The sequence below is a fragment of the Pocillopora damicornis genome, chromosome 4 (genome assembly GCF_964200805.1).
Source record: "Pocillopora damicornis chromosome 4, jaPocDami1.2, whole genome shotgun sequence".
Taxonomy (NCBI): Eukaryota; Metazoa; Cnidaria; class Anthozoa; order Scleractinia; family Pocilloporidae; genus Pocillopora; species Pocillopora damicornis.
In genome coordinates, this window is record NC_142673.1 from 27,205,767 (window position 1) to 27,228,612 (window position 22,846).

A 22,846-nucleotide genomic window follows, 5' to 3' on the forward strand; every position below is an offset into this window, starting at 1 on the left:
ATTTCTTTATTTATTTGTCCATGAGAGAGAAGTGCTTGTCACGTGGTTTCTATTTGCGTTCAGTGAGCCGTGAAGACTGGATTTCTCTTCTCAGTCGTTGGGTTTTGGAGAACTTATTCGGAATTTCATGTTTGTTTCTTGGGGATTTTTGTTTCCAAGGTAAGGATAAGTCATTTCATATTTTCACGGGTTCTTTGCGAGCTTTAACTTTTCAATTTTGTTGTGGGAGCTTCACGATTAAGCTCTCACGAAAGGCGATTACGTTTGTACACCTGGTTTGTGTTCTTTCTTTCATAATCTGAGGCGTTTGTTTCGTTATTTCTTCAGGTGTCTATAACAAAAGATTTTTTCACGTAAGTCAGCACGCTGAAACGCGGCTTGTGTTCAGTGCAGGTTGCACATGAGCTTTTACGCTTTCACAAGCCAACATTTATCTGCTTGGACCTTCGGTGCGGGTTGTGTCAGATTGAAAGGAGTCATTGTACTCTCGCAAGCCAACATTTGTCGGCTTGAATGTATTTGTGCGGGTTGCGCTTCAAAGAGTCTCAAGGTATCTCAAAGTGTCTCACTAGTGTCTCAAAATGTCTCACGAGTGTCTCAAAGTGTCACAAACTGAAAGAAACTATTGTTTGCCTTGAACTGTCAAGAGTGTTATCTATTTTAATAAACTGAGTTTCTAGTTAGTTGGATTGTTGTTGCTCGCTCAAGCACACAAGTAAATATGGGGATCTCCATTGACCAATTCCGTTCAAGGATTAGATCTCATGAAGATTTACATCCTGATTTTAGTGAAAACTATGACCTCTTTGATGATCTCAACATTTCATCAACATCGCTGAATAATGAACCACTGATATTGAATGAATTACCTGATTTTGATTTTCGTCAAATGGTCCAGACACCCGATAAAGAGCAAAAAGAATTTTTTTAACACATTTTACATCAGATTAAAACCTCAGAAACCCCTTTCTACTGCTTCCTCAGTGGAGGGGCTGGTGTTGGCAAATCGCATTTAACAAAAGCTTTGTATCAGGCAGTGCTTAAGTATTATAACACTAGAGCTGGTGATGATTTTCATCAGATCATAGTTATACTATTAGCTCCAACTGGTAAAGCTTAAGGGTGACACTCTTCATAGCACTCTGGCCATTCCTGCCAATCAATCACTGAGAAATTACAAACAGCTTGATTCAAGTAGACTAAACACTTTGAGGAGTCAATTGATTTTTGTTGATGAAATCTCAATGGTAGGGAATGGTATGTTTGCAATACAGCTAAACAATAGGCTTAAAGATATAAAAGGCTGTAGAGAGGATTTTGGAGGTGTGAGCATAATTACTATTGGTGACTTATTCCAATTAGAATCTGTTATGGATGCTTATATTTTCAAAGACCTCAAAAATGTAGATTTATGCTGTTCTTTCTCCCAGTTTATGGCATAAACACTTTAAAATGTTTGAACTTAATGAAATCATGGGGTCAAAGAGACAGCAAATTGTTTGTAGAATTACTTAATAGGTTGCGTAAAGGTAAACACACAGTAGCTGACATTGCAAAACTTAAAGAGAGCTATACAAGAAGACATCAACAACCCAATAGATGCACCTCACCTATTTATACAGAATGCTAAAGTAGATGAATTTAAACAAAGGGCCCATAATGCAGCCACAGGAAACAAATTCACAATAAATGCTCAAGATAGTGTTATTGGAGCTATCTCTCCAGAGCTAAGAAACAAAATACTAAGACAAATACCCAATGATCCAAGAAAAACAAAACAGTTAGCCTCAACCCTTTGTCTTGCTGAGGGTGAAAGAACACACCTTGTCATGAATGTACGAACCGAAGATGGCATGGCAAATGGTGCTGGAAATGTTGTTAAACTAGTTCAGTTACATCAACAAACCAAACCATCTGGTATTGTATGGGTACAATTTGACCACTCAGATGTAGGTCAGAAAACAAGGAATGAAAAAAGACATTTGTATGTACAATGAATTGAACACACATGGACCCCAGTAAACCCTGTGACTACACAGTTTGCGGTAGGTGGAAACAGAACAGCACAAGTTGTTAGAAAACAATTTCCACTGCGTCGCACAGCAGCAAAAACAATTCACAGGTCACAAGGTGATACTGACAGTAGAATTGTTGTGGATTTTAGTACCAGAAATACTATTCCACACATACATTATATGGGACTCAGTAGAGTGACTGCTATAGAAGGCTCATATATTTCTGATTTGTGTGAAAGCAAGATTGCTGTTAATCCAGATGGAGAGATTAAGAACAACTGCAAAACTTAAGCTTTGCACCTCCCTCTCCATGACATAACATTTTCCCTTCTTAAACTGTGTTATCTTAATGTAAGGTCTCTTCACAAACACATAGAAGATAAACATAAAGACTTAATTTATCTAAGTGCTGATATCAATATTTTCACAGAAACAAGATTTAATTCTCAAGATAATAATGACATGTATGACATTGCTGGTTATGTTCTCTTCTGTAATGATAACCTTAATTCCAGCAATGGATCAAGGTCTTATGGTGGTACAGCTGTGTACAGTAAAATCCCATACTTACCTGGATACCCCTATTGTCACAATATACATGGTGTTGAAATAACAGTAATTAAGTTAGCAAGGTTTGAGGATTGGACAATCATAGGGATATATCACTCCCCAAACGTGCCTGTAAGACAACTTTATGAAGCAATAACTGAGGTATTAAATAACATTTCACCAGACAACAATATCATTACTAGAGACTTTGATATAAATTGGCTTGTTGAAACAGACAGAAGACCTTTGTATAATTTACTAGTGAGGGATAACCACTACAAACAGTTCATATCAACTTATATAACTGACAACAACACAGTAATTGATCATATATATACAAATATATCTAACATTGATATACAAGCAGATGTTTTAGAAACACATTTCACAGATCATAAAGCTGTTTGGACCTCATTTCACGGTGTCCTATAACAAATTACTTTATCATGATGTACATTGTTTTTAAGTTAAGAGAGCAACAAAAGAAAGCAGTAAATAGTTATGAAAAGAGTTGTTTCTCTTTTTTCAGAGGAGTTTGTAATGAGAAACTTGCAAAACTATTAATAAGGAAATGCTGCTTATTCATTTGGTACCGGAACAGGCCTTTTAAAATTAAGTTTGAAGTCATCTTTCTAAGAGTTGTCCAGTTTAACAACCATTTACAAAAGACAAAAATAAACTACATAACACACAGTCCTGAAATTTCAAGGCAGTTCCTTTGGCATCTTGGCTAATTTCTAACTGCAACCTTTATTGACAACCCTGCATTAAACAATTATTCCACAGTTAAGTCTGCAACCCCTCCTGAAATACTCCAGGATACCAAAAAAACAGCAACAAGCAAACAAACATATTAGTGAAGTGAGAAAACAACCACATGCGTGACTTTCACGTAATATAAAATTCGTGATTGCAGCATTCCCACGTGCGTAAAGTGCTGTAACTTACGGGAAACACACGCATGTTACACCAAAAAAAAACCCGCGTGTATTACAAGAGGCCGATTACTCGCAATTTCTCGTAGTTTTGAATTTCCCTTTTGTTTTTCAGAACACCCATATACCTGTACTTTTTTACACCGATGCGATAGAAATTAATTGGAAAAACATTCCTTGAAATAGGAAGTCGTCCTGTATTTTCAGCGAAAAAGATTGTCAAGTGATCAAAACAACACCGGCCAGATTATAGTCACGTGCTCGGCAACGACTTGTGGAAAGCGATCATCTTTCATTCTTACCATCAAAACAGTCACGCTTGCATAGAAGAATAACAAAACGAAACGATTACAACGGAAAGACCCAAATTGTCGTAGAAAGAAATAATGCGGCAAATTACCATTTTTTTTATGTCATGTGTACATGTTTCCGTGGGAATTTCTGTGTCAACAGCTTGCTGTCATTCACAAACTCTTCGTGATTCTCGCTGGTCCTCGTTATGTTCAGCGCATGGACGATTCGAAGACGCTTCAAATTTGCTTTTTAAGTTGATCATAGCACTAATCTGAAACATTTGAAGTCCATTTCAATATAGTAAATGTCGAAACAGGCGTGTAAAGACAATAAATATCGCAACGATCAGTGCAATCATAATAGCGCCACGACTTTGGACTTACTTCTTCGGAAGGATAGATCTCGAGTTCGAAGCCGACTAATTACGACTAATTACGAAGAGTCCACGCTAATTTGCATATCGCAGAGCGCCCACAAGAACTCGTTTCTACGCTATCGTGTATCCACGAGTTAAAAAGTAGTAGCAGAAATTTTTTCAGTTTTTTTTCAATGACTGTTACGAAAATATTTACTGCTCCAAGTATTTCCAGTATTGCCGTATAAACAAATAAATAGCCTAAGCCACCAAGAGGTAATTTATTTGTTGAAGACGATTACCAAACGTTCAAAAACACGCCAAAAAGCTTCCAGGGAGGGAAGGAAAGGCATATATATACTAGAAATCGAATAGAAAATAAAAAATGAAATTTCTTCCCTCTTGTCGACTAATTTAGAGGTCTTGAACGATCTTTCCAATTTCAAAATTTTCTGATTGTATTTTTAATTCCCAATTTCTGATTCCGGGATTTTATAAATTCGTTTTCCATTCTCGATCGTTTATCCTCGATTCAAAATAATAGTTGCTTCCGTTTCCATTGTCCTAATTTAGTAAAACCAGCTGCGGATGAGAACGGTCATGTTTTGAAAAGTCGACACTTTTCTAGGATAAAAAGTAAAGAGCCTGGCCATTGTGATATTCTATATATTGTTTTTTCAAAGCTTTTCGTGAGCCAGGAAATTCGTTAGAGAGATGGGGACTGAAAGACAGGTCATTATTTATTGCTTTTTGGAGGTTGGATAGTGTGAACCTGATCTCCCTTCAAGGCTCTGTAATATTCTTATTATCTCTTCTCATTGGCAATCTTCTACAGTCCCCCTTTATACGCTGTTAGTGAGGACTGATCCTCCGTCATCATAAGTGCAAGTTATGCAGTAAATAACATTGGCGGAGGTACACGTAAAGTGACCAATGATCTTAATGGATCTTTTGGGTCCCGATATTTTCTCTACGTTATGAATGAAAGGACAAGTTTTGCATCGTGAGCTAGCGCATTGAAAAGTTCCAGATTGGTCATTGGTTTGAAATTAACTCCTGACTAAAAAGTTGCCTATGTTTTTGTCACGTTTGAATGAAATAAGTGGGGGTTGCGAAAAGATAGTGCCAGTCTCTGAATCGTTTTGGAGTAATTTAACTCACATCCATCACACGTCAAGAACTCCATACCTTGCACTTATTGCAATAAGTTATACATCGGCGAGACAGGAAGACGACTGGGTGACCGATTCCGAGAACACCTTCGCGATGTAGAAAGAAATGACAAGGACGCATCCAAGCCAGTCGCTAGACACTTTAATCTTCCTTATCATTCTAAACAGCATATGGCACTTTGCGGCCTTTCCTTACATCTAGGCAGTTCGGAAAGCCGTAAAACACTAGAACAAAAATTTATATTCCAAATCGGCACCCTTAATCCCCACGGAATCAACGAGCGCTTTTCATTCAACTAATTTATTCCTGTTTTCTCGTCACCATATTCCCACCAATGGCGTAGCTCCACTTTCTACATATAAATCCACACACAACCCACAATTCCTCTAATCGCTCTGACGAAGGGCTAACGCTCGAAACGTCAGCTTTTTTACCCTTTACGGTGGCTAATTTACGTTTTCAACCCAGTTGTTAACACTAAATTACCTGCTATACTCTCCCACCGACGCAGCACCACAGTTTCTTTAGAAACTAACCCCTTTATTATATATTTATGTGCAGAATTTCTTGACGCGTCAAAATAGCATTGAAACTCAAGCTTCATTGTTGCATTCTTTTTAGTAAAGTATGAGAAGACTCCGACGTTTAAAGTTTCTCATTGGCCTTTCATTCCCACTGGTGTTCTTGTCAATGGTAGTGTAACATTTACACCTGGTAAGTTGATGTAGATTGAATATAGGGGCGTTATTATATGATATCAATTTTTATATCTGAATATTGTAAACACTAGGAGGGAGGAGAGGCTTATGAAATTCCAAGGCTTCCAGACGGGGGTTAATCAGAGGAGAAGCTTTTCAAGAGTGGGAAGGGGGGTAGGGGATGCACAACAGATATAGCTTATATTGTAAGCTATATCCTTTACTACACAAGGTTCTTCTTTGACGCTTTCTAACTGATACTTCCTTCGTATAATTGTGGGTCTTCTTGAAGCGATAATGCAATACGAGTTAATCTCGACCGACAAGGTTATTGTCAGGGACAGAGACGATGGTCTATGCATTTCTTCCCCAGATCTGTGCAGCTTACCTGCTGGTGCTAAGTCTCCAAAAGAGAGTGACAAAAAGAGAAAATCAAATCTCTTGTCAAAACCAAATTATCCTGTTAAGCCCACCACATACGCAGCGCCATGATTTCTTTGGAAAGTTACTCCCCATGAATATAATGGTTTCCAGTTGAGCTCTACGTAATCTTCTTTTCAAAATTTTCGTAGGCTCATTTCAATATACGCTGGCTCTCGTGAATTTTTCAGTTGTTTCAAAAGGCATTCTCTCTTAATTACTTTTGTTATCATCACATTGACTTCCCTATGACAGAATAATAATGATGGTGGTGATCATTATCATTACGATTATGGTGATTTTTAGCAATGTGTGTCATGGTTGGATCTGTTCTTTTCTAGGAACAGGCGAGAGTCGTAAATAAATCTATGTGTTTACATTGTACTTTAATTGACACATTGTTCTTTCATTCTATTCTTCAATCTGTTATAGACTTGAAGCTATAAGGGTAAAGTTCAACTTTTTAATTAAAAGAGCGTAATGTTTCTCTGTAGTGAAGTTGTTGGAAACGTACTCTAGGAGACGAGCATGAGTAAAGACTCAAGAGAAAGACGAGAAGCATGAGGGAAAGTAATTTGCTTAGGCAGGGAGGAAATTAAAAGAGTCGTCTTGCAATCGCTGATATTGGAAAACAAAATTTCAAAATCTAATGACAATCATTATAGATAACTCTGCTCAGTAATTTTGAGTAAATTCATGGATTAAATTTTTGAGGTGAGGGAATCAACTCATGAATGAAACAGTGTGGAATCTAAACTAGGCAGCCAAAACAAACTTAAGCAGAAATTACTTAGATTTGATTATCCAAGAGAGCTAGCTAAGAATACGGGAAGGTTTGAACCCCTCCCTACACATAATGTTCCCTTGAAAGTCCGACGGTTCAAACACAGATGTAAATAGAAACACGGGAGGACTAATCTGTGTGATTCAGTTATCTGTTGTGGTGAATTGCATAGCGTATGTAATACCAAGCCATTGACCAAAAAAATTTCTTAACTGAAAAGTTTATTGCACAAAAGCAAATCTCAAAAGCAACAATCTACTTGCCTGTCTTTGCTTTTGCTTACCTGACGCTCAGCTGTTTTCTTTCCGGCTCAGTAAATAATACTTTTAAAGTTCACCGTGTCCTATGTTTCAAAGAAAAAAAGGAACCTTTCGCGACAAAACATCATCCATATTTGTCGCATAGGGCTGTTTGTTGCTAATAAAATAAAAGCGGAAGGCTCTTCACTTTTCAGTGATTTGCTTTGGTACATAGCATAGCTTACTTAGGACTCGGTGGTGTGTGCTGATTGGAAAGGAAAAGAGAGAAAGTGGAATTTTCAATTCACCGGAAAACCCCATGAAATATGAATAGTACCAGTGAAGTTCGGCGTTCACTATATGTCGTCATTTCACAATGTCTCAGTGCAGTTAATGACAGCTGCAAAGTTATTATTGCCGACCCGTTAAAAAGTTAATTCCTTGTCAAAAGGAAAACTAAGTAACATTTCTTTACCGAGCTTAACTTTCCATACACGACATTTAAGACTTTTGATAAGTGCATGCTGTGATCTATTCTCTACTTTAATCGCACTATTCACTTGAGTGGGGTAATATTTTATTCCTATCATAAAGTGTGTGACCCATAAAACGCTTTTGATTCCGCCCGTTCCCCATGGGAATGAGAGCGATCAAACTCTTGTAGACTAAACTTTTTTTGAAATCCTATTCATAATAAGTCATTTCAGAAAAAAAACTTTTATTCTCCACTTTCTTCTCCTTTTCCTGCGTATCCATAACCTATAGTGTTTTCTCTGCTTGTCTCTTATCACTTAGACTTGGTTTGATTAGCAATAGGTGCTTTTCTTAAGCTCTAAATGGTGAAATTTCAGTCTTAAAACTTGGAACAAAAGGAAGAAAGCGAGTGGCACTACAGTGAATAGAATATAAGAACACTTTTAGTTCACCGATCGTTAACCATTGGACTAAATTCCTGTTAACTGCTTTTGTATTTTAAGTATGATCACGACTGTCCCTCAAGAACAACTGTTTGGAATTCAAATAAGGACAGAAATCATCCAGAACTGACTTAGTTTGCTTACTTTGTGTGTTAAGAGTAACTTGGAAAAGCCCGAAGCGATCCACATGTTGTGTGTATAAACTTGCACAAAAATCGATAAAAAAGGAATATTCTATGAAAGGTAAACTATCAGGAACTACGACATCTCGATGCATGCATTTACCTTTGACTTCGAACGGGACCGGACATAAATTCGGTAACAAAAAGAGCTGTTAAATTTTCATCGTGTGTGCATGTATTCATGCATGTTTTCTTTCCTTTCGGTCAAAATCTCGAATAAAGTTTAACTTCAGAGTTTTCTTTATCTTAGCTATATGAGCCAATTTATCCTTTCTATCAATAGACGCGAATATAAAATCGTTGTCACTGTAAAACTTTTTAGGCTTACTGTGAGCATAAAACATACTGTTAAACAATATGGCAGCTCCATTCCGCAATTAATCATAGCTGACGTTTTCAATATCAACGTAGATAGCAAAATAACTTCATCAGTGGCATACATCGCGATATCATATAAACTCCACCGATGAAAACAAAAACACCTTGCCTAGACTCAACCCTCTCTCAAGAGCTGCCAGCTTCAAGCTATTACCAACACTACATAATTATGTCCTCGCCATCTGCGTTGTCAATCCCCTGCTAGTAGTCTTAGCCATACCGTTGTTGTCGCCCGCGTGAATTGGACACCCGCGTGAATTGGACACCCGCGTGAATTGGACGCCCGCGTGAATTGGACGCCCGCGTGAATTGGACGCCCGCGTGAATTGGACGCCCGCGTGAATTGGACGCCCGCGTAAATTGGACGCAACAGCCGCAAACGTTGAACACACGCGAGACGCTTGAGTGCTTTGTAATTCGTTACTCATGACAACCTCCCTGATTGATACCGTGATTGAAAATGATGCATTGTATTATTATCTGTTGCACCCTCTAGCCGAGACTGTGACATTCCTCAATTCATCCCGAGTCTCATTTCTTTACAGCTGGCGATGTAAAGACATAGGGGAAAAATCTGGCTTGTTGTTAAAGGAGCAAAATATTTACCCTCCACTAGGTTTATCATTTAACGAGAGAATGGACAGAAAATATTCACCAGACACAGTTACTTAAAGACAGAGAAAGAATACGCCTGGATCTGCAAACTTAAAAATCTGCCACCGAATGAGCTTCTTTGAAGCAAAAGATTGAACCAGACCTAGAGACCGTTAGCAGCTATCAACAAATTTAGTCACGCCAGAAGAACAAAAAAAATCGAAATGAGAGATTTGTACAAGTATTTAACGTTTAGAAATGGAAGTTCTTTGTCCAAACACTGATCCAAAATTGAATCTTTTAAAATCAGTTTTAAAAAAGAACAGACTCGTGGTGTGAGACTCGTGGTATGAGGCTGAATATCTCAGAACTAACAAAAAAAAAAAAAAAAAAAAAAAAAAAAAAAAAAGCAAGGCCGAGTGTATTTAATATCAATGGTACAGTCCGGTCTTTGTCCAAATTTAAGGTGATACGCCATTTGAAGTTTTTATTATATGCTTCAAACGAATAAAGGTTTGACTTTATATAAAAAAAAAATTCAAACAGAGCAATTAGTTCAGTAGCCATTACGTAGGCAAACTGAAAGAAAGTGTGCTTTATTGCTTAAATATATATAGAGCGTCAAAGTCATATATGCTCGAATGTGCGAGGAATCCTACTTCTTAACTAACCAAAAAAAATTTTTTTACTCAAAAATAACCTTGATATAATTGTCAACGTTTTTTGTCGCACTTTAAATCTGAGATCAAAAACATTATGCATTACATTTTGAAGAACACAGCCTTTGCGGGAGTCGCTAGTGCCTTTAGTTACAATGAAATGTCACCCAGAAGTCTCACAATAGCCAGAGAGACTTCAACGAAAGCTCTAGGCGTTTAAGCCACCTAGAGGAAGATATTCATGAGGCATAGTCAAAAAGCTCTAAGACAAATATTTCGGGGAAGTTCTTCAGTTGCTCTCTTTAATCAAGTGTGAAAGTTCCTCGGATGTTCCCTTTCTTGTGACCACTCTATTCTTGAGACGTGATACTCCCTGACGAAGGAAGCTGAAACATCGGATCGGGTTGAAGGTAACGTACTGCCAAATTGACTTCACATGTAGAATTCCGTTTCCTATGAAGTAGAAAAAAAAGAGGGAGTTCATCATTTATACATGTAGTTGAAATCTTACTCGAAAGCGTTAAAAACGGTAAGGTGTCCCTTTTTCTGAAATTTGTCTTTATTTTCGCTCTTGCTAAGAAGCGTTTTGAGAATGAGTGTTGACATTTCGTTCACAAAACGATTTGGATTTTTCCCTAAGATCGCAACTTTATACTTCAACTCTAACTTTTAGTTTTCTGTATTCTACTAATACTCTCTAATGTTGGAATACTACATGAGATTAATAAAGAAAATAACTCAAATTCTCCCTCCTTGGCAGCTTCCATAGGTATAATTTTGTAAACTACATCCTAAAAACCTGTCAGGATTACAAAGTCTCAAAATTCCACTTACAGGAAGAATTAACCTGCGAGAAGAATTGATCAAACATCGCGATCTGCTCTAAGATTACTACTGTATGAGCCAGTGTTATAGAGCGTCAAATATCCTAAATAACCTGAATAAGGCTAATTTATGATTTGATCACAATTATATCATAATTGCGCGGAAAACGAAAAAACTTGGGGATTGAGAAAACCACCATAATCCATCAAAATCAAGGTCCTTTCCTTGATTTATTTGGCAAATGACTAAAATGCACATCGAATAAAACAGAGCAGCATTTTGACTTACCAATGGCAAGCAACAATACAGAGGCGTTAAGGACCACGAACACGACATTTACAAAGGTGGAATCGTTCTTGCCCTCTCCTTGACTCTCATCCCAGTTTGTGTAAACTGCACCAAGACAAACGTCAAAGAAAATTATCCAAAGAACAAATGTTTGTAAGCAATCTTCAAACTTGTCCTTGATTGGTCGGAATAAGGTGTAGACCACTCCAAAGACGCTGACTGTCAGAACTGTGAGACCGATTTGAGAAAGGCTCTTTGATCCAAAAAGAAAAATCAATGAGGTTAAAATGAGCTTGCGATACATCTCTGTGATTTCCCAGAACCAAAATTCATTCTTGTAGTTTTCAAAGAACACTCTGAGTCCGAAAGAAATGGCTTCGTATTCCTGGGAGTCACGATATTTGTAGGTGAGAAACAGAACCAGAAGTGGAAATCCCACGGGATATAACGCCAAAATAGAAGCCATGAACCAAAACAAACGGTGGCGAGGAGTGAAACACTTGATGGAGTAGTCAGCTCTCAGTAGGGAGATACAGTCGTTCTTGTTGTCTGCGAAACATGTTTCTCTACATACACCGGGAAGAGGTAGAATCTGAATTATCGATTTGCTCGTCGTGGGGTAGGTCGTCAACAATAATAGGAAAATGTTCCGATAGCAAGATTTTTTCAAACTCTTAACTTCCGTTACTTTCCGGTCTTCCCCAAGGTCCTTCTTCTTCATGATGTAGCGTTTTTTAAGAAATAAATATAAGAAAATCAAGCCAATGAGTGAGACAAGCATGACAACAATCATCGTGAACTTTCCAAGCTCATCAAGCCGTAGAGAAGTATGAATGCAACTAAGAGGGGCAAACTGCAAGATGTTCCCTTCAAACACTTTTAGAACCTTCTCCGTTGAGATCAAAACGACTGGCCATTGAACTTTAGCCAATGCCGAGAAAATACCGGCAATGACTTGGTAAAAACCAATCACAATCTTAAAGCACGACATGACGACATCTGCAACTGTCCGGTTATTGTCTGCACGTTTGGAGTCACCCCAAAGAACCATTAGAAACACAGCAACAAAAAGAACAATTACCAGGATGGATGAAGATATTGTTACAGCTAACCGGGGACATTTCAAACAAGAGTTGAAGCGAAAATAGAAGCTCTCAGAGCAGGTTGCACACAAATTCCCTTGATATCCTTGATGGCAATCTGAATCAATTCCACCCTTGCAAGACTTTGCATGGGGACATTTGAGTGGCTTCGGAAGTGAAGTATTGAACATTGAAAAGGACTTGTTGTAGTCTGATCCATTAGAATGGATATTGTTAACAAAACCTTTGAAACGCTCTTTTTCGGACTGATTGGACCATTTCCAGAAGTAGTTAGGAGCAAGTATTGCTGTATCTTTCTCACAAACAAAACCGATTGGCGGACATGCTGTGCACGGGCCAAAGCGATCCAACCGATAGAAGTTGGGTAGGCATCTGCATGCACGATGTTCGGCAGTCTCGTTAGAAAGCGTACCTGAAAAAGAATGGTTCATTTTTAAGCAATCACTTCGCAAAATGTCGAACCCTATCTATAGAAACAACAAAACATTGACAGAAGGGCTTTTCCACGAACGCATTTTCTCTTTTCTCTGCGTTTGCACATGATATCACTTGTGAATTGAATGACTATTATCTTCCAAATAAGACATGTTTGGATTCCCGTCTAAACAAACAATCAAACGAGTACTCTCGGCTTATGCAGTCCAAGATGGATCCTCCGGATAATCCATTTTAGATGAATGTGTTTTGTGTATTGAACTAAAATTGGTGATGGAGCTTGCCAAAGATTGAATCAATCGCTTCGCATTATTCTTTAAAAGCGCATTTGAATTGGAAAAAAGTTGCAGTTCACCCAAAGCAAACACAAAAGTTACCGTATGGACATGCCACGCAGTCGGCTGCTGTAGTCCCAGGACTTCGCTGTTCAGAAACAAATGTACCAATGCTGCATCTTTTGCAATCATCTTGTCCCATTTCATCCTGATAAAAACCCCCTGTGAAGATATCATAGAGCATGGATACGATTCTACGGGTGGATTGTCTGAGCATATAAAGGAGAATCAACTATTACATTGAATTATCAAAATTATTGTTGGTTTCCAATTCACTCGTGATAAAAGAAGTATACCCTAGAGTAAGCCATAACACAGTATACCAGCATCGTTTAATTGCATAAGACATCTCCAGAGTTAAAAAAATACATAAATGAAAGAATAATGACTAGATATAATGATCTAGCCAGACAAATAAAGTGATTCCTTATTACTTGTCTTTTTACGATACTTATATCAACGATAAAGTAATTGTTTCTTCTCGTTACCTGCAGGACACGGTAGACAGCGGGATCCATCAGTACACGAGTAGGTACCAACTGGACATAGGCTGCAATTTGCACAATAGATTGGTGCACTGTGTTTTTCGCGAGATGTACAGTCGTGGCACACAAAACCTGAGCTTGTAAAGCATGAACTGAAGCTACTTTGGTCGTTGTCCAAAATGACGTGCAGAGATGTCGTGGGAGCACACTCACTGAGGATTGATTGGGCAATGACAATAATTAAAAATCTAGGTTGAAAACAATATCGTGATTTTACCGTGAAGAGATCAATAGCCAAAGCCGACGGCACTGATAAGTCTCGACAAGTTGAAATGACCAAGATCAATAGTTGTTTTAAAAGTTGATTACAGTTTTTTTTGGTTATTTTCATACCTTCTGGAATGGAAAGGAAGAAGAAATCTGTGAAATGCTAATTGAAAAATGTCGACAGAATTGTAGTCAAAATAGAACGTCAGTGCAGATGTTTATCATTCTATAGCGAGAGAAGAAAATGAAACTTAAGGCGTACTTACATTTTAGACACATATTTCCCCAGAGGCAGCTGACGAAGATTTTTACACGTCAATGCCCTGTACATAATTTGTACAATAAACTGAATATAAAACTTTTGGGTATAAATACTGACGTGATTTTGGTTAATAGAATTGTGGCAGGTGATATCGTCGCCACCGCATACTCAGGTTTCCTTAGCTTTAAGGGTCTTTAAGCAACTTGTTTGGAAGAAAATCCATCTTCTTTTATCTACCCTACCCCCCCACTCTCCCCCTTTTTTTTACTGGATAATGAAAGCTATTTAAGGTTAAAAAAAACAAAAAACAAAAGACCGGTTCGAGAAACTTTATACGTATACCAATATAGCCAAGAACGTGAATACATATATATATATATACATACAAAGCTTTGCTTTCATGTCCAAATTGAGCACTCTACTAGGATGAGTCATTGCTGCTAGCACTATGCATGCTCACTAGCTTTTCTAGTTTGAGCACTCTGGCATGGCTTAGATGATACCACATATGTGAGATCACTTGGGGTGGCTATATAGCCTTACCTCCATCCTAGCATCAGCACTGCACTGATGAGGCCCAGAAGGCCGAAACAGTACTGTCTGCAGTTAGTTATATATATATATATATATATATATATATATATATATATATATATATATATATATATATATATTTTGTGGGAGGAAGAAGACAAATAAACAAGCCTGTTTCGTAGTTGCCGTACAACAGCTCAAGTAAAAGATGTAATTTCTGCCTCAGAGAACAATTCCTAATCATTTGCCGACCCGAACTATTAACACTAAAGAAACGTAATGAACTCGTGTCTTCCTGCCGCCACAGAAACAAAGCCCTCCCACGCAACAACTAAATTGTTTAATTTCGCACTGCATAAATTAGATTATATTGTATATAGGCGATGGTAAAGATTACTCTCATTAAATCCCCTGATGAGTGGGCAATCACGAAACAGGCTTGTAGGGATGAACTTGTACTTTATTTGTCTTTTTCCTCCCACAATATATACATCGCTCTGCTCCTGTGTATTGAGCACTGTTTTACGAAAGTCAAAATTTTACACTTTATATGTATATAGCCTTTAAGCCATACGGCTTGACTTACACTTGGGTTCCATTTGCCATTCCGTCGAATATTCCGTCTGGTAATGAGTTTAAAGGATTATCAAAGATGGTTCTGAAAATGAAGCGCGTGTATACCCATTAAACAAGATATGTTATGCTAAAGCTCCTGATATGTGGGTGTGAGTTTTAATTATGTGTATGGCATCTACTGACACCTTAACAACCGCTAAGAAAAAACAATAAAACATTTTAGTTTGTTAATGTATCACATTCCAAGTTTTAGCTTCAAAGGAAATCATTCTATTCTTCAATTTACTCACAACTGGCTCAGGTCGAGTCTGTCAAAAGTCTCCTTTTCAATGTTTGTAATTGCATTACTGTGAAGAAACCTACGGGAAAAATTTATTTGGTTGAAGCAATTATCCACTTGCGCAACAATCATAAAGATGTCGTATATGCATTGCAAATTGGAATTCGGAATAAGGGTATGAATATTTGACGGAATTTCAAAGCCATTTTGATAGTTCTCAGCATACTTTACCCTCGAAATTGGTTCTGGTTATTCCCATATTACGCTGATAATCAAATAACTATCAAAGTTAAAAAAAATAACAAATTTTGATTTAGAGAAGGAAGAAAGAAGGAGAGAAAAAAAATTCTCTGATCAACGACAACTGTTATTTATTTTAAAAACAGAAACACGTATCATCTTTTACAATATATTTTAAAATAAAAACAGGACGTGGGAACACCTCCAAGTGATTTCGAAATACGAGCAATTACGTATTTTTTTAAAAATTATCATTGTGTTAACAGAATAGATATGGTAGTAGGCTTATTTAGAATACCAAGAGAGAATAGCGGATAACACTTTATCCTCTCTTGACTGTGCACATGATACAGCATTACCGGAAATCTCAGAACCAAAGTCTATTCTTACAATGATTTCAGGCTGGGAGTCTCATCAAAAACGTCTTTGGCAATAAATGTAAGTTTGTTTTTGATCAGCAGTCTGTAAAATAGAAAGAATAGCAAACTTCTGATTTATATGGCAGACGATAATGGACATGACGTTACAAATGTGCCATCTATCATAGTTACATAGGTAAATGAATTAAAATTGAAAAAAATTATTTATTAGCAAAATGATTCAACATTTATAATCCACGACTACAATTCCGCTGGTAGATTGCCCGTGGACACTGGAAATGTGGATCTTGTTCAATACATTTTTGTGAAATTAATATAACCTACGGTTTTTACGAGGCTATGGCAACACTGCGTTTCCGAAATTTTGATGAAGAGGATATACGAAATATTTTGATGTGCCTGAATCTATGAAACAATGTTTGAATTCAATGTAAAGCTTTTTAAGTTGCGAACTTATTAGAGGTTTAGAGGTTTTTTTATCGTTTATATTAATGACTAAAAACCCTTTTACATGCAGCACGGCGACTCTTTTGTTTCCTACACTACAGTGGACGCACTGCTATAGTTTGCTGTTCTCTTACTTTTAGTAAAAGCAAGTAACTGGTGATCTATCGCTGCCCATCAGACCTCTTACCGCCGTTTAGCTTGTAGGCAGGCTCTTGTGTTTGGGTTTCGCGTGGGCTTTCAAACGAGTGAGTAACGAGCCGGCAGGGGGAAGAGGAAGGGGTAGTCTTGAAATGGGAGCCTCCCTGCGAGGCATTGATTTTCGAATTTGCTTCTTTTAAACACGAACGCTCCACAACGAAACATTCTGATTGGTCAGGAATAGCTTGTAAATTACAAAGTTTTCAATAGAAATTATGACAAAAAGTACTCTTTTTAATGCCGAGAATGATGGAAATTACATTTTTGAGCTCTGGATTTCAATTTTTCTCTAAAGGACAATGCCCCCTGACCCCCTCCTCTCCGAGCGCATAATCTACTACGCCACTATACACCTACTATACCTACTACAATGTTCGTGGAAAACTTGAACGTTATTCAAAGCCCTGACTTACGCCTCCTTAGAAAAGTATACAGAGGACAGCAGGTAATTTAGTGTTAACAACTAAGTTGAAAACGTAAATTGGCCACCGAAAAGGGTAAAAAAGCTGAGGTTTCGAGCGTTAACCCTTCGTCAGAGCGATTGGAGGAATTGTGGCTTGTGTGTAGGTTTATATGCAGAAGGTGGAGCTACGCTATTGGAGGAAATATGGCGACGAGAAAACAGGAATAAATTAGTTGAATGAAAAACGCTCGTTGATTCCTTGGGGATTAAGGGTGCCAATTTGCAACATAAATTTTTGTTCTAGTGTTTTGCGGCTTTCCGAACTGCCTAGATGTTAGGAGAGGCCGCAAACTGCCATATGCTGTTTTGAATGATTAGGGAGATTAAAGTGTCTAACAACTGGTCTGGATGCGTCCTTGTCATTTCTTTCCACTTCGCGAAGGTGTTCTCGGAATCGGTCACTTAGTCGTCTTCCTGTTTCGCCAATATATAACTCATTGCAATAAGTGCAAGTTATGCAGTAAATGACATTGGCGGAGGTACAAATACAGTGATCAGTGATCTTAATGGATCTCTTGGGTCCCGATATTTTCTCTACGTTATAAATGAAGGGACAAGTTTTGCATCGTGAGCGAGCGCATTTGAAAGTTCCAGATTGGTCATTAGTTTGAAATGAACTTCTGACCAAAAATTTGCCTATGTTTTTGTCACGTTTGAATGAAATAAGAAGAAGTTGCGGAAAGATAGTGCCAGTCTCTGAGTCATTTTGGGGTAATTTAAAGTTTTTAAGAATGATCATGTAACCGGGAGGTTGTGAGGGTGAAATGTAAGAGTGAATGGAATTCGGTCAGTGTGTTCCTTCTCAGCCGTTTGTAGTGCTGACTGTCGATCAATTTGTTGGGCCTGGTGGTGCCCCGCTTGAACGACAGAAACAGAATAGCCACGTTTATCGAAAAACTGGCACACTGCCTCTGTTTTTTCGAAAAAATCAGAGTCGCTACATAAACGACGAAGTCTGAGAAATTGTGATAAAGGTATGGAGTTCTTGACGTGTGATGGATGTGGTATTGACTAAAAAATCGACGTTTGATAAAACCTACGAAAAGGCTGGTGTAGCTGGGCCCCATTTGAGTACCCATGACAACGCCATTAGTTTGTTTGTAGTAGTTGCCACCGAATGAAAAGCGATTAAGTGTGAGTACTAGTTCGGCCAAACGGAGTAGTTATTCGGAGCTAGGTTCCTTAACAGTGCGGTGATCGAAAAAACGTTGGAGGGCCCGGAGACCTTCGTCATTGGGAATGACAGTATAAAGAGATATTATATACATAGTGAAAATAACTTTGTTTGGCCGAGGAAACTAAAGTCACGAAAAATTTTAATTGCGCGTGTCGGCTGTCCTTAATGTAAAATGATAAAGTTTTGACGATAGTTGCCATAATTTTGTCTAAATAGCTGGAAATAATTTCGGTGGGACAACTGCAGGCAGAAAAGATAGGTCGACCTGGATTGTTAGGTTTGTGGATTTTAGGTAAAAAGTAAATACGCGAAGTTCTGGGAGTAATGATGGCGAGATTTTTGGAAATGGCAGGCAATTCTTGTTTAGCTAAAGATCGTTAATCGTATTCTTGACGATGTTTTGGTTAATCAGTGAGATCTTTGTCGACTTAAGCATAAAAGGAGGTGTCAGAAAGTTGCCGCAAAGCTTCTTTTTGGTAGAGGTCAGCCCGTCAAACAACAGCTGCGCCGCCTTTGTCGGCCGCTTTAATGACTATATCTTTGCGTTTTTTTAGACTTTTTAGTGCCGACCACTCTTCCGAAGAAAGATTGGTAAATTTGGTGTTACGATTGAATTTAAGTTTGTTGATATCGTGACGACATTTTGGAATCTGAAGTGTTACGAAAGTATGTTTGTTCGAGATGTTAGAATCATCCTCTTTGTCATGAAAAAAGGCTTTCAACTGAACGCGGGGAAGGGATATTTCAACGTCTTGCTTAACTTAAGATTCGTCGATTTTTTTGGAAATGAGAACAAAATTTGAGCCCTTACTGAGAACTGATTTTTCTGAGTCGGAAAGTAGTAAATTTTCGGGAATTGTAAACTACAGTTTTGAGGTTTTCAAGCGATGAGTCGCTAGTAATTTGAGGGCCGATAAGTTGGTCGAGTTTTTGGGCTTTAATTTCGTGCAAATGTTTAAAAAGTTTAAAATTGGCATCCTGAATTTTGAAAATTTCTAACCTTTTCGGTGGCTAATTTACGCTTTCAACTCAGTTGTTAACACTGAATTATCTGCTCTACTCTCCCACCGACGCAGCACTACAGTTTCTTCAGAAACTTACCCACTTAACATAGAGGACACTTACAGTGTGGTCAAGCTGGAAAGTCCACTGAATGTGCGTCTGTTAATGTGAGTGATGCTGTTGAAGGTTAGCACCCTAAAAACAGGGAAAAATCAATATGTGTGTGAGTCACACAACTTAGAAAATGTATTGCGAGAGAGTTATAGGATATGGGGAGATTTGTCCACTGAAAAATAAATTAATTTTTGAAACCGCTTGACCTTTTCTAACAAAAAGCTTATACGCTTAGGACGTTTCCAGGAACCTTTCGGTGCCCGGCGGTCTGATCAGAGGTATGCAATTCGAAAGTGTCGAAACCAAGCACGGAGAGTGCGTCCACTGAAAACCAAATTAATTTTTGGAATCGCTTGACATTTTTAAAAACAAACATCTTATATTCGTTAAAAGTTTGAAAGAACCTTTTAGTAGAAAATCTTTGAAATTTCTGTCTGCCGGGCATTTAGTCTATTTAAGAGGCTGTCTCTCTTATTTCCACCCGGTCAATTTTGCGTCAAAAATAATTTTTCCTGAAACTCTGTCAACAGAAAGACTTTACCTAGGAAAGAACTAAATTAGATTTGGTTTGATTCGAAATAATTTTCTGACTGCATTAGGGGCCATAATTATTTTCCAGTCCGTAGGGACCGTCGCAACGTCTCGAAAATTGAAAAATAGGCATATTTTGTAACATTGTAAAATATTTGATTCGCATAGTTAAGCCAAAGGATTTATATCAGATTGCTTAAAAACCTTTCTAGTGTTCCAAGAAAGTTAGAATTTTCCCTCTCAATATATTTGAAAAGGCGAATTTTAGCATATTCTGACCACTAGAAATCGCCATCGGCCAATGGACGTAAATAACCTTGGTTTAGACGTTAAGTTTTGGGATTTGGGACCTGGTTGACGATTCTACCCTACACAGCCGTTAATTTTAGACCTTTATAGGTTAAAATATGCAAAAACCCCTGTACGTTTTCGATTTTTCAAAAGTTATGGCCGTTTGAATCAACACATGTACGAGCATTCGCGATTTTTTCGTCTACACCAAAATCTAACCACTGGAGCAGATTTCGTCATAAATACAGCTTACCCGCTTTGCAGCCCGGCTTCATGGCTCACTTCAGAATTTTTCTAATAACCAAATTAGCGAAATCCATGATAACTTCAACAAATAGCTAGGTATTGCCTTCGAAAAGTAGGCGGCATCCATCGTGATTCGTGGTATCAAAACAAATGTCGGAATTGGCCACATTTCGCGGTGAATCACCTATTTAACGTCGCTGCAGAGCTGAATTTTTTTCCAAAATCAGAATATAAACTCTCCATGTCTGGAAGCTGAGGGAGAAATGAAGGTTTTAGGCTTCTGAAGTAAAGAAATAATCGCTTAAATTTAGGTCCAGTTCGATGTTATACTGTTCTCACAAAGGTCCACACAAAAGAGAAGACCGCTGATAGCTTGTGCCGTACGTTGTGCCGTATGGTTTTGTTTTGTATCCCAATGTAATATTTGGGGAGAAAAATTTTGGACGAAAAGAATAAATGCTTTTACCTGGAGTTTGATATCATATAATTAATGAATCAATTTCAAATATCGTGAGCTTGCTTCTCTCGGTTCCGCGTCGATTGTGTCCACAGAAAAGCAACCTGTCAATAGCCGGAGAAATCGGCTACCAACGTGTTAAAAACTTGATACATGCTTCGTATGAACAAATGTTATAAGTGTTGCTTTTGGTAAATTTTCAATCGATTTCATCAAAACATTTCACTGACTATTAGATATTATAATATAATACACTATAACAACGCCGTCAGAACTTGATATCGGAAGTAAAGGTAGTTTGTATCTGTAGAGCATATTCTACACTTTCAGCCACCGTGTAAGACATTGTTTACATAAGTCTACTGCGAAACAAATTGAAAATCACTAATCACGTCCGACAGTTTGTCTCTCAATTTTACAGGGATCTCAAAATGACTACAGATGGCTCTCAACAATACCACATTGAATTTCTGAAGTGTGTTACTGTGGTAACGTTCAGAGAAAATTTCAATTTCTGAAGTGTGTTACTGTGGTAACGTTCACAGAGGCCCTACGTATCGTAGCAGATTGGATGTGAGACTTTGATCTCTTTATTAACTTTGTCTACCAGATCTTGTCCCTCGGAATTTTCCAGGACGCATTGGATATCTTCCTCCTCATCCAGCGATATCCCGATCACACCCTGATCTTTTCGCTGCATTGCTGCTAGCCGAAAGAAAAAGCTCTGAACTTGGCTCTCTGTCAGCCACTGTTCTCTAGTGAACAAACGTGCATTTGATTCATTTTTCGCATTTCGCATGTCCACTGCAACTTGTAAACCGTTCCGTTATTCCGGTATTCTTTTACCTTCTCTGAAAATCTAACGCTGCCCCTCGGTTTGCTTACGGCCCATCCTGTTCGTAGAGACGAGTGGGGCGAAGTATCCACGGGAGAAGTGAGTGGTGTACTGGAATCTAACAGCTCGAACACTCGATACCAGCGGTACCTATCGACGAGAACTTAAGGGCCCAGTCCCTTTTGATTGCATCATACTGGCCTAACCTGCTGACTGTATGCTTTCCAACGTCCAGGTGCAGCTCCAGCTGCGAAAAGGTTTCGAACACTTCAACACATCCAAACACAGAGCATTCAAACAATTGCGTTGTACTCTCTGTTTCCTTGCTGCCCTTTGAACGAAGCTTGACCACACGCTTTTCAGGAGGATCATAAAACCCTTGAGATTCTGATTATGCGGCGAAAAGATCAGGGTGTGATCGGGATATCGCTGGATGAGGAGGAAGATATCCAATGCGTCCAGGAAAATTCCGAGAGACAAGATCTGGTAGACAAAGTTAACAAAGAGATCAAAGTCTCACATCCAATCTGCTACGATACGTAGGACCTCTGTGAACGTTACCACAGTAACACACTTCAAAAATTCAATGGCTTGTTAGCTCAGTTGGTAGAGCGCTGCACCGGTAACGCAGAGGTCATGGGTTCAAATCCCATACAGGCCTGAAGTTTTTTTTTCAGGCCTTATTTTCACTACTGCCTAAGTAGTGCACATTACTGCGAGGATCACTTTCTTTCACGACTTATAACATCTGTTCATACGAAGCATGTGTCAAGTTTTTAACACGTTGGTAGCCGATTTCTCCGGCTATTGACAGGTTGCTTTTCTGTGGACACAATCGACGCGGAACCGAGAGAAGCAAGCTCACGATATTTGAAATTGATTC

At 38.3% G+C, this 22,846-nt stretch overlaps 1 protein-coding gene, 1 long non-coding RNA gene and 1 pseudogene across 3 annotated transcripts in view; 2 read left to right on the forward strand and 1 right to left on the reverse strand.

The window, feature by feature from the left end:
* Positions 1-9,695, forward strand: part of LOC149047477 (uncharacterized) — a 76,973-nt pseudogene extending 67,278 nt beyond the window's left edge.
* On the forward strand, positions 59-683 carry LOC149047481 (uncharacterized). Its single transcript, XR_016185757.1, has 2 exons — positions 59-159; positions 328-683. It is a non-coding gene; the product is annotated as an uncharacterized LOC149047481 (long non-coding RNA).
* A 417-nt stretch (positions 9,696-10,112) lies between the features above and the next one.
* The window catches only part of LOC149047482 (uncharacterized), a 36,336-nt gene continuing 23,602 nt past the window's right edge, over positions 10,113-22,846 (reverse strand). For both annotated transcript variants that reach the window (XM_089203531.1, XM_089203530.1), the window contains 9 exons: positions 19,613-19,684; positions 16,213-16,284; positions 15,593-15,661; positions 15,313-15,384; positions 14,197-14,253; positions 13,667-13,875; positions 13,221-13,340; positions 11,306-12,820; positions 10,113-10,645 (listed from right to left, as the gene is read on the reverse strand). In XM_089203531.1, coding sequence (XP_089059657.1) covers positions 10,482-10,645; positions 11,306-12,820; positions 13,221-13,340; positions 13,667-13,875; positions 14,197-14,253; positions 15,313-15,384; positions 15,593-15,661; positions 16,213-16,284; positions 19,613-19,684 — 2,350 coding nt within the window. In that variant the 3' untranslated portion in view covers positions 10,113-10,481. The remainder of the gene's footprint in view (positions 10,646-11,305; positions 12,821-13,220; positions 13,341-13,666; positions 13,876-14,196; positions 14,254-15,312; positions 15,385-15,592; positions 15,662-16,212; positions 16,285-19,612; positions 19,685-22,846) is intronic.